Source organism: Salvia miltiorrhiza, chromosome 5 (genome assembly GCF_028751815.1).
Source record: "Salvia miltiorrhiza cultivar Shanhuang (shh) chromosome 5, IMPLAD_Smil_shh, whole genome shotgun sequence".
Classification (NCBI taxonomy): Eukaryota; Viridiplantae; Streptophyta; class Magnoliopsida; order Lamiales; family Lamiaceae; genus Salvia; species Salvia miltiorrhiza.
The window spans coordinates 44937669-44955240 of NC_080391.1; the positions used below are offsets into that span (position 1 = coordinate 44937669).

The 17572-nt window shown below is 46.9% G+C and overlaps 2 protein-coding genes across 2 annotated transcripts; both read right to left on the reverse strand.

The window, feature by feature from the left end:
- Positions 1 to 10092: 10092 nt before the first annotated feature.
- LOC131025986 (uncharacterized) lies at positions 10093 to 11934 on the reverse strand. Its single transcript, XM_057955767.1, has 2 exons — positions 11502 to 11934; positions 10093 to 11285 (listed from the first exon to the last, which is right to left on the reverse strand). The coding sequence occupies exons 1-2, from the start codon at positions 11932 to 11934 to the stop codon at positions 10093 to 10095; spliced, it is 1626 nt and encodes a 541-aa protein (XP_057811750.1).
- A 364-nt stretch (positions 11935 to 12298) lies between these two features.
- On the reverse strand, positions 12299 to 15118 carry LOC131025987 (uncharacterized). Its single transcript, XM_057955768.1, has 6 exons — positions 14780 to 15118; positions 14585 to 14686; positions 13917 to 14494; positions 13568 to 13850; positions 12560 to 13422; positions 12299 to 12452 (listed from the first exon to the last, which is right to left on the reverse strand). Exons 1-6 carry the CDS (start codon positions 15116 to 15118, stop codon positions 12299 to 12301), a joined length of 2319 nt encoding a protein of 772 aa, XP_057811751.1.
- Positions 15119 to 17572: the final 2454 nt, after the last annotated feature.

A 17572-nucleotide genomic window follows, 5' to 3' on the forward strand; every position in this document is an offset into this window, starting at 1 on the left:
GAAGGATTGATGCTGTCTGAAAAGAAGGCAGTCGTGGCAACCCAAAAAATGGAGTTTCTGGGAATCAAGATCGACGAGTCTGGGATAATTCTACAAGATCATATTGTGGAAAAGGTCCAGAAATTTCCAGAGGATCTCAAGGAAAAGAAGTAGCTCCAAAGCTTTCTTAGAGTTGTTAACTTTGCAGGGATGTTCATCAAAAACTTTGCAGAGCATAGGAAAATCTTCAGCCCACTACTGAAGAAAAATGTTCCATTCATATGGAAGGAGGAGCATCGTGAGGGTATGAAAAAGCTAAAAGAGATTTGCAAAAATCTCCCAAAGCTTTCAATACCACAAGACGAGGACGAACTAGTCCTATACACAGACGCAAGTGATTTTTGGTGGGAAGCAGTGCTCACAAAAATTACCCCTTATGGAGAAGAACCATGCAGATACTGTAGTGGTCTCTTTTCTGACAGCGAGGCTGTGCGATGGCACATCAACGAGAAGGAGTTCTATGCAGTCAGAAAGGCGTTCAAAAAATGGCCGCTATTTTTACTTGCTTAGAAATTCCATCTGAAAGTCGATAACACTAACATTAAGGCTTTCTTAACTAAGAAAACTGAATCTAAACCTGAAAATGCTAGCTTACTTAGATGGCAAGCTGACTGTCAATATTATGATTTTGATATTGTCATTCTGAAATCTGATGATAATGTTCTTGCAGATTTCCTAACAAGAGATGGAGTCAACTGAGGTTGACGCCATCATTTTAAACCAGAGGCAACTCCAGGATAACATGGAGATGCTACAACAAGAATGGCAAGAGTGTGTACTCCATGCCAAACAAGCTGGGAGGATACAATCGGTTGATAAAGCCAAAGTGTCTGACCGCATACAAGAGTGTCTTAAGAAGATGATAAATCTTCATGAGGCAATCCACAAGCCGCTCTTGCGCGGGATCAGGGCTCCCCTGATCGAAGCAGGCATTACCGTACCGGCCGGATTACCGGTAGCAGGGGATTCAAGTACCCCTAGCATAAGTTCTGATGCCAAGGTGTCAAGACCGGATCCTTAAGAAAAAGATGTTGCTAAGGCTTCACCGCCCGAACCAACATGTCAACCCTCAACCTCTGGGGTAAAAGAGGGAGAGATTGATCTTAGGCCACTGACGGGCAAATCTAAGATTGATACTAACACTATTGAAATATCTCCTGTTTGGCAGTTGTACCAGTCTAGATGGGAGAAACTCAATACCAGAAATGGCATTAATCCAGGATATAGCCGGGTTGATGTTGGAGGAAAATATCCTCGTGTTTGGATGACCACCGGAGCCAATCCTCAGGAGGTCAAAGAATGGTATGAATTTGGAGCGCTAGCCTCAGTTTATACTATATCGCCAGCTTTCAGCAAAATCAAGGGTCTACCAAGGTGGGTACAAGAGACCGTTTATGACGCTTGGTCGAACAACCCGTCCCTTAATAGGGGAGATGTTTTGGAACTGTATTTTCTCAGCACAGCACCAGAACCAGCAGGAAAGGGTAACCACGAAGCTTTTCATTTCATTAAGCTTCAGAGACCCGATACAGAGGCCTTAAATCGGATTAAGGTACCAGATCATCAAGTCTCTATTATCGCCACTTTCTCGGAGGATCAAATCTCCACAAGCCGTGCATGGGGATTATGGGTCTGTCTCACGGAGATGGACAAAGTAAAGTATAGGTTCAAGTTCTCTCATAATTCAGGACTTTGATCGTTCTTGTTGAACACCATGACAGGAACAACCACAAGCTTCGCCGAGAAGGCCTTTGAGGAGAAAAGGCAAACACTCTGGCGCAACAAGATTGCGGGAAGCAAAGAGACCCATCGCAAGTTTTGCAATATGGCTCATCTAGGCCATTGGGTTGATCACATCTGCGCGGAGTGTCCTACGCAGAAGGAACCGGAATTCGGAAAGGGTTTTCTCCCGAAACCCAACAAAAAGAAGTTCCGGTCCGACGAGTATGAGGAGTACATGACTCCACGAAGACGAGCACCTAGGGCACCAAAAAAGTAAGATACTCGACAAAGAAAAGAGAGTCATTTGACTCGAAATAGGAGAACCACCCACAAAAAGAAAAATGACAAAAGTTGGTGGATGTAGACTAATTACCCACTGAAGGCAAAAATGGGTAATCCTACAGAAGCTCCACTCACCAAAAGGCAGAAAACAAGGCTGAGTGGAGGAAAAAGTAGCTGGCGCCTACTAAACAATTATCACAAAATAATAAAAGGAGGGTTCAGCTCCATGTGAAGGCACTAATTAGTGTCGGCAATTATGGCCAACAAAAGAAGGTGGCAGCCACAAATCATGAGTTGGCCTCAATAGAGAGAATCCGAGGCCAACTACCAAGCAATTATAGAGGGCATCAGACCTCTATAAAACCCCAAGCTCTGGAGAGAAGAAGGCATCCGAAAATTCACAACACTTTCACACAACACACTCTCTCTCTAGAATTTATCTTTGTAATTTTAAATTTCTATTTTCAAAATTTTTTAGTTCTAGCTTTAAGTTTCCTTTTATTTTATATATACGATTATTAGCTACAAATGAGTAGCTAAACAAGTTTGTCTCCTCCCTTAGGGAGATATTATGAAATAAATTAAATATTTTATAATTCCTCTTTAAACACTTTGCTTTGCTCAGCTTTTCGGTTTAGTAAAAGTTTTCTTTCATTTTCCAACAAAATACTTTACGTCGAAACTGGTGAATCAAGGACCAACACCTAAGCTAAAACGACAATCTTAAATTATACCTAGTTTGATTAGCTGAAGAAGACGAAGAAAAACAATCGGAAAGCTAGAACACAAGAGAGAATTTGCTGCTGTATTCGAAAGTGAAAGATAACGTAGAGTACAGGGGAGCACGCATGGCTTATTTATAGATTACAAAATGGAGGGTAAAACGGTAAATTCGTCTGTGGTGCATGCGCCTTGTGTGTTTGAGGGTAGAATGGTAACTTTGCCTTCACGCGGGAGACTTCCCCGCGTTTTCTAGTGACTCCGCTGTTGAAAAGCATTCCTCTGGTGAGAACAGCTTCTCTGACGGATGTAGTTCCTCTGGTGGAGATGACTTCTCTGACGAGGGTGATTCCTCTGGCGAACATGATTCTTCTGGCAAGAGCCATTCTTCTGGTGGATGAGATGTCTCTGGTGAATGAGATTCCTCTGGCAAGTATGACTCCTCTGGTGAGGATGATTCCTCTGATGAGGATGATTCCTCTGACGGGTATGTTTCTCCTGCCATACTTGTTCCGCTGGTGGGGCCGATTCCTCTGATTTGCATCATTTCCCTTCTCTGCATATATCACTCCTCATCAACCACTCCCCCGTCTAGTCTGGTTGAACCGGGTATTCTTCGTGTTCAACCAGTGAAGTATTGTTAAGGCCAGCGCTGTGCTGTTTTCCTTGGTCCCTGCAAATCATGAAGACATGAGAATTCTAATATTGTAAGAAGGTAAAGGTAAGCCCCCGTAAATTGTTCTCTAGCATTTTTGCTACTCCTCCCTCTAGTCTGACTAGTTCGCTCTGGAACGGTGCAACTAGTCAGAGGATTCGCCCGCGTGGATGACGTCACCAGCATTAAATGCCCGTCCCTTCTACAGTGCTTTTTCCGTATCCCGAGGTTACTTTTCAGCCTTCGCGTCTTTTCGCCTCCCCGTAGAAATCCTCGACCGTAGATTACTTTTTAGGGCCACGTGTCGTTCATCCCGTATACTGATGGTTGCCCGCGTACATTACATATTCAGTTTTGAACTTTTACTTTCCACTATTCATCTTCTCCAATTTTTTCGAACTCTTTCATCTGCAAGTTCCGACGATCCTCCCTCCTGTTCCGGCGTACTTCCAGCGATCCTTCCATTCCGGTATTTACAGTCAATCTTTCCCTGACCTAGGTAATTCGCGTACCCTCCTCTTCCAATATTTGTGATTAGTTGTAGTGTAGTGGTGTACTTGTTGGTGCTCTGATTGAGCGTGCTAGAAACCCTAGGATAAAAATTTCTGATAATGGCTTCCACTTCCGCTCCCCAGCCCTCGCGTTCGCCCTCTCCCCGAGATTCTTCATCTTCCTCCCCCCAGCCTCAGGGTCTTGAAAACCTTCCTTCCCCCTCCGTCTCACGTGATTCTCAGGCTACTCCCAGTCCCTCTCAACCCAAAAAGAAAACTAAAAAGGCTCCCCAACCCCCTAAACTTGTCCCCGATTCTCGCCTTAGCTTCACGGCGATGGAAAAGATGAGAAGCAAGTGTCGTTGCCCTGACGGCTTAAGATTCGAGGCCTTCTCTAAAGCCTCGAAACCTCTGGAACAACTTCGTGACCACAAAACAATAGCCATCTGGCAAGCCCAGATAGACGCTGGCCTAAGGCTTCCTCCTTCTCCTCTCCTGGTTGACGTCTGCAATCATTTTCGCATCCCTTTTTATCAAGTTGCCCCTTCTGCCATCCGGAGGTTATATGTCTTCCATATTCTCTGCCGAGCCCATGGTGTTGGGGACACCGCCAAACTATTCTGTCAGACCCAATCTCTCCGCATGCAGGGCAGTCCCTTGTATAGCTTTGCCGGTCTTCAGAAATATCCCACCTCCTTCCTTTCCTCCTTAAATTCTTTTGACAAGGATTTTTTGTTAAATTACTGTTACGTGCGCACCCTTGTTGGTTCCTGGCGCGATTACGGCGCCTTGGAGCTGGAGTGGCATAGTCCTCGGACTACCTATAAACCAGCCTCTCAGGCTGCTCCCTCCGCTTTTGACCTGGGTGTCATAGCACAACTTAATGCCATGAATAAGGCTGAGCCCCTACCCTGTAGATATCTCGCTGAGCACAATTCGGCCTTGGCATACAATGGCTTATTTCCCCTATATCTAAAGAAATCAATAGGTAAAAAATATGGGTTAGAAAATATATTAATTTTTGTTACCCTGATTCTAACGGTGTAGAATTTTTATTTGCAGACATGTCTTGGAGGAAACAGTGCGGGGTCAATTTGGATGACGTTGCTTCTCCTGTTCGCAGCGGGGAACATGGCTCGGAAGGCTCTGCTTCCCGAACGGGCCCTTCAGAACAACCCACTGGGTCCGGGATGGTCATCACTCTCCCTGTGGCAGAGGTCTCAGAGAGAAACGTGGAAGCCTCACGCACATTTGATGCAGAGGAGGTTGATGCAGGTCGCCTTATTCATAGGCGCAGACGCCCCAGTACTGGCGATGCATCCGGTGCTGGTGAAGGAAATGTTCAGATTGTGGACATTACTGATGAAGTTCCTTCTCCCAATTCAGCCCAGGACATCGCCACTCCCGAGCTCTCGAAGAAGCGGAAGAGGGGCTCTCTGATCTCCGTGGGTGAGAAGGAGAGACAAGAAAGCCTGAAGAAGGCCGGCAAGTCCGCGGATCCAGCAAAGAAGTCTGCTGGTGGTTCGAAAGTCCTCCCTTCTGCTGGGGAAAAGGGCAAGAGCAAGGTTGTGGTCCCCCCTGCTGATGAATCAGAGGATACTATTCCTGGCCCGATTTCAAGTTTGTCGGGGCAGGCATTTATTGATGCTTTGTCCGTCCGTGTTCATTCAAAGGACAAAGAGAAAGTAGAGAACTTGACACGAGGGGCTCTGGCCAGTCGGCTTGGCCAGTTGGCTCTTCAGGTACCTTGCAGCTTGTATTCTTATCTAAAAATTTAAGTTATTAACCTCTTGACTGTTCTGGTGGAACCCATTTCTCTGAAGAAAATCATTCCTTTGGTGAAGATTACTTCTTTGTTCTGACATGATCCATTCTGTTTCCTTGTAGGTGGAATCTCGGCTCTGGGGAGCTATCCAGCGCATCCATGATTATGATGTGCTGGAGAAAGAGAGAGAGAAAGAGCAGGCTGCAGTAGCCAAGCGCGATGACGACGTCGCCGGGGTAGTGGAACGTCTGAGCGGAGCTGAGGCGGAAATTGCTGAGTTGAAGGCCAAGCTGGCCCAAGTAGAGGTGGAAAAGTCGTCCCTAGTCTCCGAACTGACAAGGGTGACGAGGGAGAGTCATGAGAGCCTTATCAGATTCAAGGCGGGGTATGAAAAAGACTACCGGGAGGCCAGGCGTGGCTGGAGGAAAACACTTGTGGAGGCTCAGGACCGTGCTTATGTCCTGGGGGCGCGAGATCAACGTCTGGAGTATTTTTTATCTCCCCAAGGCCAGCACTTCTTAGGGGTGATGTTGGAAGGCACCTTGGAGGCCTTCAAGCGGACTCCCGAGTATCTGGAAGACTTCGGGCCCCTCTTTGCTTACGTGATAAAGCAATCCGCCACGAAGGCGTTAGAGATGGCGGGGGCATCTTCGGAGCAGCTTGCTACCCTGGATCTGCGAGCCTTGATGGAGAACCTCAAAGATGAGGACATAAACAAGCTGATGAGGATCCCTGAGAATTCCCCGGGGAAACCGGTGTGGTGGTATCCTGTGTTGGAGAAGGCTCTTCCCTATTTTGCCTTTGGGGTCGGGCCTGACTCATTGCCCTCTGCTCCAATGTATATGTCTGCCTTCTCTGCCTCCCTGGTGGGCTTCGTGAACCGGCTACGGGGTCCTATTGGCACCAGCACCCGGAAATTTTCTCAATACAGCATGGTGCCTCCCCTGCCCTCTGACTTGGTGGCCTCAGCTTTTGAAGACTCGGCTTCCTCTTACTCCGCAGTGGATCAGCTTTTTACCCTGTATAGAGACGAAAAAACATATGTACAAGAAGCTGTGAAACTGCTGGACGTGGATTCCCGTCTCCCGAAGATGAAGGAAACTGGCATGCTGCCGGTGTTTACAGAGGGAGCCTCTGCTAGCCAGGTCCCCGCAATTGCCACCTCTGCTCCCGTCTCCTCTACTCCTGCTGAAGATTCATCTACTCCTCCCTCTTGATGTCCCCAATCTTCTCCCTGACTTATCAACAAATTTTGTAACCCCTTAGTTTGTAAAGAACTCAATACTTACTTTTGATTTTTGGTGTACAACTCTGCCTCCTGCGCATGTTTAAATGAAATTTCTTCACTGCTTGTGCTTCTTTCTTTCCTTCGTACTTCGTATTATTTTTGTTACTTGTTGATGTTAAATTTGCATTCCCGGATCTCCAACTGCGGTGTATATTTTTGGTGTTGATGTTGATTTCTGACTTTGTTGAAATCTGAATGACCCCTCTGCTGATTTTGACTGACTCCTCTGGCGAGGATTTTGGCTGGCTCCTCTGGCGAGGATTTTGATTACTCCTCTGGTGAGGATTTTGATGACTCCTCTGGCGAGGATTTTGATGACTCCTCTCGCGAGGATTTTGATGACTCCTCTGGCGAGGATTTTGATGACTCCTCTGGCGAGGATTTTGCTGCTGCTTCCCGTTCAAGCCTTCCTTTGTTGCTTCCCATCCAATGCATTCCTTTGCTGCTTCCCATCCAAGCACTCCTTTGCTGCTTACCATCCAAGCTTGAACACTCTGCGCGGAGCATGGAGGACCCGGGGGGTGCAACCAACTTTTGCGGCTTACGATTAAATAGTAACCCTCTGCGCGGAGCATGGAGGACCCGGGGGGTGCAACCAACTTTCGCGGCTTACGATTAAATAGTAACCCTCTGCGCGGAGCATGGAGGACCCGGGGGGTGCAACCAACTTTCGCGGCTTACGATTAAATAGTAACCCTCTGCGCGGAGCATGGAGGACCCGGGGGGTGCAACCAACTTTCGCGGCTTACGATTAAATAGTAACCCTCTGCGCGGAGCATGGAGGACCCGGGGGGTGCAACCAACTTAGCGGCTTACGATTAAATAGTAACCCTCTGCGCGGAGCATGGAGGACCCGGGGGGGCGTAACCAACTTTCGCGGCTTACGATTAAATAGCTTCCCTCTGCGCGGAGCATGGAGGGCCCGGATGGCACAACCAACTTTCGCGGCTTACGATAGCTTCCCTCTGCGCGGAGCATGGAGGGCCCGGATGGCACAACCAACTTTTGCGGCTTACGATAGCTTCCCTCACTCTGATGGCAGCGTGATTCCTCTGCTTTTCCCCTTGGCTTACTGAGGAGCAATTTTTGGATTTTTGAATTTGAAAATTGGGGACTACGGGTGTAGACCCTACTCCCCCTGGTGACATGTGCAATACTCTATTATGAACATGTTGGCCCAATTACTCCTTATTCCATCTCCGGCCCATAAACTCGCGTGAGCCCGTTACCTCTTAGCCCTTTTCTTAAGCCCAAAACCATCTCTATATATACCCCTCCACTCTTCATGACCTAGCTTAGAATCCCTTATCTTCTTTCCGCCGCCCCAATCTGATCTCCTCTCAAACCCTAGATCTCCCGACCCTTTATCTCTCGTATCATGTACCCCTTCCTATCTTGGTTGTACAACACTCAGTCGGGGGAGTGAGTCCTGTTAAGAAAGTGCACAATGTTGAAGACTCTCCCCCGCCTGAGAGTTTTATCTCCAGGGTTCCTGAAGAAAACTTCCTCGTCATCCCTAGTTTGGTTATAAAGCACCCAATTGCGGGAAGTCCTATTCAGGGCACCCACATCTTTGAAGGCTCCGCCCTTCCCTTTGTGTTTCCGGGGTAGATCTCCGGTATTGTGGTTGCAGGGAGCAGGCTTCCTGCAATCAGGAGCATTATCATCGGCTTCCTGAGATCTGGATGTTGGTTGGTCTGTTCCTCTTCTGTACTCTTTCTTTTTGGCACTTTGACTTGTTTGTTTTTTCTTGGTGTTCTGCAGGCGTGGGGTAGATCTGGAGTAGATGCTTGAAGTGTTAGCGCATGGAAAAGAAGTCGTCAATCCCTGATGTTTGTTTTCCCTTTGACCTGCTAAGAAGCAGTTTTTGTATTTGTTTCTCCCTTGTCCTGCTAAGAAGCAGTTTGTATTTTGAATTTGTAAATTGTGGGCTAAGGGTATACACCCTACTCCCCCCTCTGGTGACATGTGCAATGCTCTGCATGAACATGTTAAGTAGCATATGTGATGTAAAAAAGCGATAATTTAAAGTAAATAAAATAACACCAGGGAATTCCCTAGAACCACATATCTGTTTTATTGATATTATGGCCCCGGACCTCGTTAAAAACCCTGTGGGGAAAAAGAGTATCCGGTCTACATTGGCATTAGTCCTGCTAAGTAGCAGTTATACATAGAACTTTTTGAGATTGTTAATATTCCATGGTCTAGGAAGAGCTCTGCCGTCTGGATACGACAATGTATAAGCTCCACCCCCTAGGACCTCTGTGATGATAAATGGGCCTTCCCAATTAGCTTCGAACTTTCCCACTACCTTCAATGCATCAGCCCGCTTGAGAACCAGATCTCCCTTTGACAATTTCCGCGCTCTGACCCTCTTGTCATACCCTGCCTTGATAATGCCTTTGTATTTTGCTGCTCTGACCCGGGCTTCATCCCTCTATGCTTCCACCAAATCTAGCTCTGCTCGGCGAAGTTCAGCATTGTGTTCAGTGTCGTAGGTTGTTATCCGATATGATTCCAATCTTGCCTCCGCTGGTATTACCGCATTAGATCCATACGCCAGAGTAAATGGTGCTTCACCCGTGGCTGTCTTTGGGCTAGTGCGGTAGGCCCAAAGTACAGTATCCAGCTCCTCAACCCATTTGCCTCTGCTCTGAGTCAGCCTTTTCTTGATCCCTTCACATATTGTCCTGTTGGCCAACTCCACTTGGCCATTTGCTTGCAGATGAGCTACCGAGACGAATCTTTGAGTGATATCCATCCGATCACAGAAATCCGCGATCCTCTGCCCAGTGAACTGGGTTCCGTTGTCAGAAACGATGATCCTGGGCACGCCAAATCTGCAGCATATATTCCGCCAAATGAAGCGCTCCACAGTCACCTCATCGATTTTCCCCACAGCCTCAGCTTCGACCCACTTAGAGAAGTAGTCCACCGCTACAAGCAAAAAGCATTTGCCCCCTGGTGCCGTGGGCAGCTTCCCGACTATGTTGATACCCCACTTGTCGAACAGACATGCAGCGTACATAACTCCCATAGGTTCCCCTGGAATGTTGATTCTCCCGGCGTGTCTTTGGCAAGCCTCACACTTGCGGACGAACTCTCTGGCGTCTTTGTTGATGTTAGGTCAGTAGAACCCTGCCCGAATGATTTTGCGTACAAGGTCCCGGAATCCCGTGTGACCACCACAACAACCTGCATGAACTTCGTTTAAAGAAAAGTTAGCTTCCTCTGGAGATAAGCATTTTAGTAAAGGCTGCGTAAAGGATCGTTTGTAGAGTTGGTCATTAAGCAAGCAATAATTTTCGTATCGGGCCCTCTGATTAGATTCCTTGTTCAACCGCTCCCCTGTCTTGAGAAAATGTATAATAGGAGCCCGCCAGTCGTCTCTGATCTCTACGGAGAAGACCTGTGAAGTCCCAATCTCTCTGGTATCACAGAGTAAGATAATTTCATCACTCCAGGTTTGTTCCACTGCACTAGCCATTCGTGCTAGTAGGTCTGCTTTCGTATTCTCTTCCCGGGAAATCTGCTCGATTTTGAATTCCATAAACTTGTCCTTCATCTCGCTGAGCTTGCGGTGGTACGCCCTCATGCGTTCCTCTTTGACACTATAACCCCCTGAATATTGTTGGGCCACTAACTGGGAGTCTGTCTTGATGATGACACACTCGGCCTTGAGTTCTGACAAAATGTGTGCCCCTCTGACCATAGCTTCATACTCCGCTTCATTGTTGGACAGTCGGCAAGTGAATTTGATTGCAAACTGATATGTACCATACCCCGGTGATGTGATGTATACCCCAATTCCGCATCCCTCTTTTGTAACTGATCCGTCCACAAAGGCAACCCAAAACTCCGGTACGGGACGACGAGTTGTTTCTTGGATGAAATCTGCCAACGCTTGTGCTTTGATCGCTGTTCTTGGCTCGTACTCCACATCATACTCCCCCAACTCCACAGCCCACTTCACCATTCTTCCCGACAAATCCGGGCGCCCCAGCACTTGTTTAAAAGGCAGGGCAGTGCGCACCACTACCCGATGCGATAAAAAATACGGCCTCAACTTTCTCGCCGTGACCATGACCGCCAGAGCAGCCTTCTCTATCTCTGTGTAGTTCAATTCAGGACCCTGGATGATTCGGCTGACGAAGTAGATGGGTTTCTGGTGACTTCCCTCCTCTCTGATAATCACAGAGCTGATTGCATCTTTCCCCACTGCTATGTACAGATACAACGTTTCTCCCGGGACCGGCTTGGTCAGAGTCGGGAGCTTTGCTAGATATACCTTAAGATCCTCAAATGCCGCTCGGCATTCCTCTGTCCATAGAAATTTAGGGCCCTTCCTTAAGATTTTGAAAAACGGCATGCTGCGCTCTGCTGACCGTGATATAAACCTGCTTAGAGCAGTGATGCGCCCATTCAGAGTCTGCACTTCCTTGATCCCTCTGGGTGGTGTCATTTCCATGATGGCCTTGACCTTCTCTGCGTTAACCTCGATCCCTGCAGGGGTAACCTTGTAGCCCAAGAATTTACCTGTTGTGACCCCAAAAGTGCATTTTGCTGGATTCAACATGAGCCGATACTTTCTAACCACCGTGAAGATCTCCTCGAGATCAGAGACATGGTCCTCTGCCCTGATACTCCGCACGAGCATGTCATCCACATACACTGAGATATTTTTGGAAAGCTGTTCCTTGAAGACTTTTTCCATCATCCGCTGATACGTGGCTCCCGCATTTTTCAAGCCAAACGGCATACTCCTCCAGCCATAAACCCCGCAACAGACGGCAAAGGCCGTTTTGGCAATGTCTCCTCTGTTCATTTTAACCTGATGGTATCCCTGATACGCGTCCATCATAGATAGTAAAGCGCATCCCGAAGTGGCATCCACCAGCTGGTCAATCCTCGGCAGAGGATAGTGGTCCTTTGGGCAAGCGGCGTTCAGATCTCTGAAATCGACACACATCCTCCAAGTATTTGTTTTCTTTGGTACCATCACCGCGTTTGAAATCCACTCTGGATATTGCACTTCCACAATGTGCCCTACTTCCAACAACCCATAGACCTGCTCCCTTATTGCAGCGTCCTTCTCGGCCCTAAAATTTCTTGTTCGTTGCTTTACTGGCTTTATTTTAGGATCCACATTAAGGCAGTGCTCTGCCAACCCTCTGTCAATTCCCTTTAGATCAGCGGTGCTGAATGCGAACACATCCGCATTTCTGCGCAAGCAAATAATGAGCTCGTCTCTGACTTGATCACTCATGGAAGACCCAATTTTGGTCTGAAAACCCTCTTTCCCTGGGAACAATTCGATCATGTTGCAAACATCACTAGTAGACACCAGCGCGGTTTTTTCTGTACTGTCCCTGTCTTTCAATACGTCTGCCAATTCCTGGCGCTCCTCTGCCGAGGCATTCACTTCGCCCACCTTCCCCTTCTTCCGTGTATCCAATCCCTCTGTCACTCTTTCCCTTTTTTGCCCCGCTGAATGTGTAAGCATTTGTACATGGCAAGCTTTCGATGCTGTTTGATCACCACAAACTTCTCCCACTCTTCCCCCCTCGATGGGGAATTTCATTTTCAAGTGAAACATAGAGATCACCGCCCTAAATGCCATCAATGCAGGCCGGCCAAGTATCACATTATAGGAGGGCTTTGGCATGTCAACCACCAAGAACCGCACCATCCTAGTTTTGCTATTAGCAGCTGTAGTGCCGAGAGTTAACGGTAACTCCACATAACCCAGAGGCATGACCATTTCTCCTCCGAACCCAAACAAAGGGGCATTCGTTGGCTCAATATGAACGTCGATTCCCATGTTTTGAAGGCACTCCCAATATAAGATATTCACCGCGCTGCCCGAGTCTACGAAGACACGGTGAACGATACAGCTGGTAATGTCTGCCATAATAACCAGTGCATCATCGTGCGGGTACATTAGTGTACGTAGATCCTCTGCCCCAAAGGTGTTCGTCGGCTCTTCTGCCGCACTTGTAATCTCCATAACCTGCTTGTGGTAGTATCCTGACTTTACTGCTCTGACCACTTGTTTCTTAGCCCTATTTGATGTGGGCGTTCCATTCTCTCCACAAATCATATGAACTTCCCTCCGATACGGGGGAGGAGGTGCTTGTCTTTCTGGCCCTTCCCTACGATTATCCCGATTATCATTTCTTTGATCCCTATTATTCCCTTGTTCTTGTCGCTGATCCCGGTTATTTCTCTGATCCCTCTGATCTCTATGATCTCGCTGGTCCCTATGATCCCTCTGATCATTCCGCCTCTGGCCTTCGGTTCCTCTGTCAATGAACTGGTCGAGGTTTCCCTGGCGAACCAGTAGCTCTAACTGATGCTTGAGATGTCCGCAATATTTTGTGTAGTGTCCAAAAGAATTGTGATACTCACACAGCTTATTATTAGGCCCCTCCTGTGGCGGCCCATCCCGGTAGGTTCCCTGGTGCCCGAAAGAATGGTTGATCCTTTACCAAATGAAAGATTTCCTCCTGTGGTTTATTTAAAGGCGTGTATTCAGTAAACCGCGTGACTTCATTCACGGTACGTTGCTGCCGGGGCGGCATTTCTCCTTGGGGTGGCAGTACCCTCGGCGGTAACCCTCTGAATGGTGCTCTATCCTGGTGTCTCTGTCTCTCTGGTGCTTCCTCAGCCCTTTTAGCTTTATGTTTATCATTTTCCGCTTTTCTCACCATCTTGGCGTCTTCCAACTGTAGATAGCCTGGCAACCTTGCCATAATATCGTCGAAATCCCTTGCTGGTCGGATCTGTAGCTCGTCAAAGAAGAGCCCCGGCTTGAGCCCTCTGACGTAGGCACAATTCTTAATCTGAGATTCTGCCTCTGGCACCTCCAGAGCGGCTAAGTTAAATCTGGCAGTGTATTCTCTCAATGTTTCATTTTGGTCTTGTTTGATGTCTATCAGCGACAGAGCTTACTTTCCCACCCTTCGCGAGCTTGCGAACTGACGTAAGAAGCAGGTCTGTAAATCCTCAAAGGAGTGAATAGAATTGGGGGCAAGCGTTCCGAACCATAGTTGGGCTGGTCCAGTGAGAGTAGTGGAGAAGATGCGGCACTTGATGCCCTCAGTATACATATGTAGTGTGACCAACCCCTCGAACCGGTTTAGGTGGACCTCTGGATCAGTGGTGCCATCATAATCCAGAGAAATGGGTTTATAGCTCCTGGGTAAAGTGTCTGCCAAAATATCATCAGAGAAAGGACTACGTTTGCTGATAGGATGAAACCTTGAAGTCTTGGCCCTTTTGTCCTCCTTGTATCTTCCCTGCTCCCTTCTGTCCCTTGGCGCGTCATGGCCGTGACGTTTGTGAGCCCTGTGCTCTGGCCTGCCAGAGGAATACTCCAGCTCCCTTTCTTCTGATCTTTCGGTGTACCGTGATTTCTCTGGACGATGGGACTTCTCTGCTCTGTACGACCGCTCTGACCTCTGTCCCCTGTCGTCCCTCCGGGATTTCTCCCTCAACGATTCTTCCAGATTTTCGAGTTGATGTTTCAGCTGCGACACTTGGTTTTTCAACCGTGCCTTCTCCTTCGGTCTCTCTTCCTCAAACACAAGGGAGACGGATTGACTATCAGACTCGTCAACCCTCTCCTTCCTGACAACACTGTTAAGCCTAACACGACTCCCTTCTGGTCTGGCTAGTTCTCTGTCAGCAGGGTTCCCTTGCATTTCCCCAGGCATCACAGCCTGTTTGTTGATTGCCAAAATGTTTGCCTCCTGAGCAGCGGGAGGTGGGGCCTCAGTGCCCTGCGGGTTGGCCGCTCCAACCGAGGGAGCTACAGTGGGGATGACAGACAGCATCGGAGTTCCCAGTGCCTGACGCATATTAGCATAGTTGAGTAAAGCCATCATTTGCTCCGCCAGCCCGAAGTTAAGCGACCCCCCTCCAGACGTGGGGGCCAAGTTTGGCAGATCAGAGCCCGGTGTTACCAGAGCAAACCTCTGGGTGTTGACGTTCAACCCTGTTGTCGGAGTGGCTGAGATAGCCTGAAAACCCGGTGGCACAGTGAAAGTGGGGTTACCCTGAAGGCCATTGAACAGTGAGGTAGGCACCTCGGTAGCGATAGCAGCGGAATCGAACTCCTTCTCCAAGTTGCGGTGAGCATCAGAGGATCCCATAGTACCTGCACATAGACAAAGTGAGAAAGAATCCATACGACCAATGAATAGATCCTCCCTTACTGATTGAAAACCCGATATGAGAAATTCCAAGCACCGGCGCAGAGGCCGTTAAAAAATTCCCTCAAGGTAACTCTATACACTGGGAAATAAACCCAGTGCATAAATTAAAATAACAGAACCCGAACAACAGAAATTTCCCCTATGGACTCTTATCAAGATCCGGCAAAAGAAACAGAGTGTCCAGAGAACCAAAGTATAAGATCCGGAGATAGACATAAACAAAACAACCACCAAGAAGCTTGTTAGCACGAAACGTTAAGCATGATATATAATAAGGAATTTGCAAGAAAACGAACATCATAACCCGAAATTAGCACGATCGTGTGCTATTTTAACCGCAAAAACCCAAAAACAACAGAGTTATCATGGCAATCAGCCGGATTAGTAGTATAACGCGCTAAACAGGGCATAGAACGAGGATTAGTCGAAGAAAGCATGGAGCATACCGATAATTATCATCCTCAGACGAAACACAACCGCAAACTAACAGTGCAAACCCAATCATAACAGAAACAGAGCATTACCCCATGATCTACCGATAGAAAACGAAGATTAGCCACCAAAACACGAAAAACATCGATAATTATTACCCTTAAACGAAAAACATCCATAAATCAACAACACAAGCTCAATCACAGCAAAAATGGAGTGTTAACCATCATTCTACCGAAGCGAAACCTCGTAAATCGTCAACCAAAACCCAATTCAAGCAGAAACAGATCGATACTCCCCAATTCACCGGTATAAACATCAGATCTATAAGTAAAATCCTGATTCTACGAAGAAACCTTGTATTCACCCATAATTAAACCGATCAATCGGTAAATAAACACATATCCCCCCAATTCATGATTTACGACTTTCACCACCTTTTCTCATGCACCAAAAACGCAATTAAACACAGATCGTAAAGGATTAAAAACACATCAGCCCGAAAAACGTAATTAGCAGCTCGAAATCATCTGGGTGTCCGAATTATCGGCTCAAACGGTACCGACGCACGCAAACCCGATTGGAATTTCAGATCTGCATGCGCCGGCGTCCATAAACTCACATCCTAACTCAGTAGCCTTCCCACAGACGGCGCCAATTGGTGAATCAAGGACCAACACCTAAGCTGAAACGACAATCATAAATTATACCTAGTTTGATTAGCTGAAGAAGACGAAGAAAAACAATCGGAAAGCTAGAACACAAGAGAGAATTTGCTGCTGTATTCGAAAGTGAAAGATAACGTAGAGTACAGGGAAGCACGCATGTCCTATTTATAGATTACAAAATGGAGGGTAAAACGGTAAATTCGTCTGTGGTGCATGCGCCTTGTGTGTTTGAGGGTAGAATGGTAACTTTGCCTTCACGCGGGAGACTTCCCCGCGTTTTTAGTGACTCCGCTGTTGAAGAGCATTCCTCTGGTGAGAACAGCTTCTCTGACGGATGTAGTTCCTCTGGTGGAGATGACTTCTCTGACGAGGGTGATTCCTCTGGCGAACATGATTCTTCTGGCAAGAGCCATTCTTCTGGTGGATGAGATGTCTCTGGTGAATGAGATTCCTCTGGCAAGTATGAATCCTCTGGTGAGGATGATTCCTCTGACGGGTATGTTTCTCCTGCCATACTTGTTCCGCTGGTGGGGCCGATTCCTCTGATTTGCATCATTTCCCTACTCTGCATATATCACTCCTCATCAGAAACTTAGTGAAGGAGGAAGGTTGCAACCATCACTTGCGAGCGCGTGGTTGGACGGAGCCTTAGGGGCAGACGACCCGTAAAATGCAATAAGAACTGACTCCTGAAGAAGACCATTCGACTAAAGGTATAATGTTGGTTTATGTTTTAGAATAATTTTGAATTGTTACATAAGCATGTTGGGCCATTATCTGATTATTTATAATAATAAGAAATTCAACAGGGCATTTCTGGCTTAAAATTTTTATTTTGGGTATTTGTGAACACTTGTGTTTATTGAGGGGTTGATTTACAATTATTCAAGAATTGGTATGTTAACAATTGCTACAATCCAAAGTTCATGTATTTACACCTAGATTTTGAAGTTCATGTTAAAAACTAAAAAGTGAGTAAAGTTCATGTATTTATACACCAATTACCCTTTATTAAACCATAACATAATACTCCTGTAATGGGGTGTTTATTTTGCATGATTGATAAAACGGATGGTTGAGTATTTTTATTTTTAAGAGTAAGATTACTCGAATCCCATCCTTTTAATGGGATAAGAATTAAGCAAAACTAGTTTGGACGATAAAAATAATCAAGAGTTTTGAAATATCTCAAAATTGCAATCTATCAAAGTAAACAAAGGTAAGCCTTACTATTTTTATCAATCAAGGCTTATCCACCAAAGTAAACACCCCCCCTAACACTACAAAAAAA

Bases quoted from the DNA above. Each gene is read 5' to 3' on its own strand.
- LOC131025986 (XM_057955767.1), bottom strand. From the start codon at position 11,934: ATGTGTGTCGATTTCAGAGATCTGAACGCCGCTTGCCCAAAGGACCAC. The intron at 11,286-11,501 runs GTAAATTCTTGG...TTCTATGGACAG, and splicing joins CACTTTTGGGGTCACAACAG to AGGAATGCCGAGCGGCATTT.
- LOC131025987 (XM_057955768.1), bottom strand. From the start codon at position 15,118: ATGGGATCCTCTGATGCTCACCGCAACTTGGAGAAGGAGTTCGATTCC. The intron at 13,851-13,916 runs GTAAGCTCTGTC...ATACACTGCCAG, and splicing joins AGCTCGCGAAGGGTGGGAAA to ATTTAACTTAGCCGCTCTGG. The intron at 13,423-13,567 runs GTACTGCCACCC...TTCGGGCACCAG, and splicing joins TCAGAGGGTTACCGCCGAGG to GGAACCTACCGGGATGGGCC.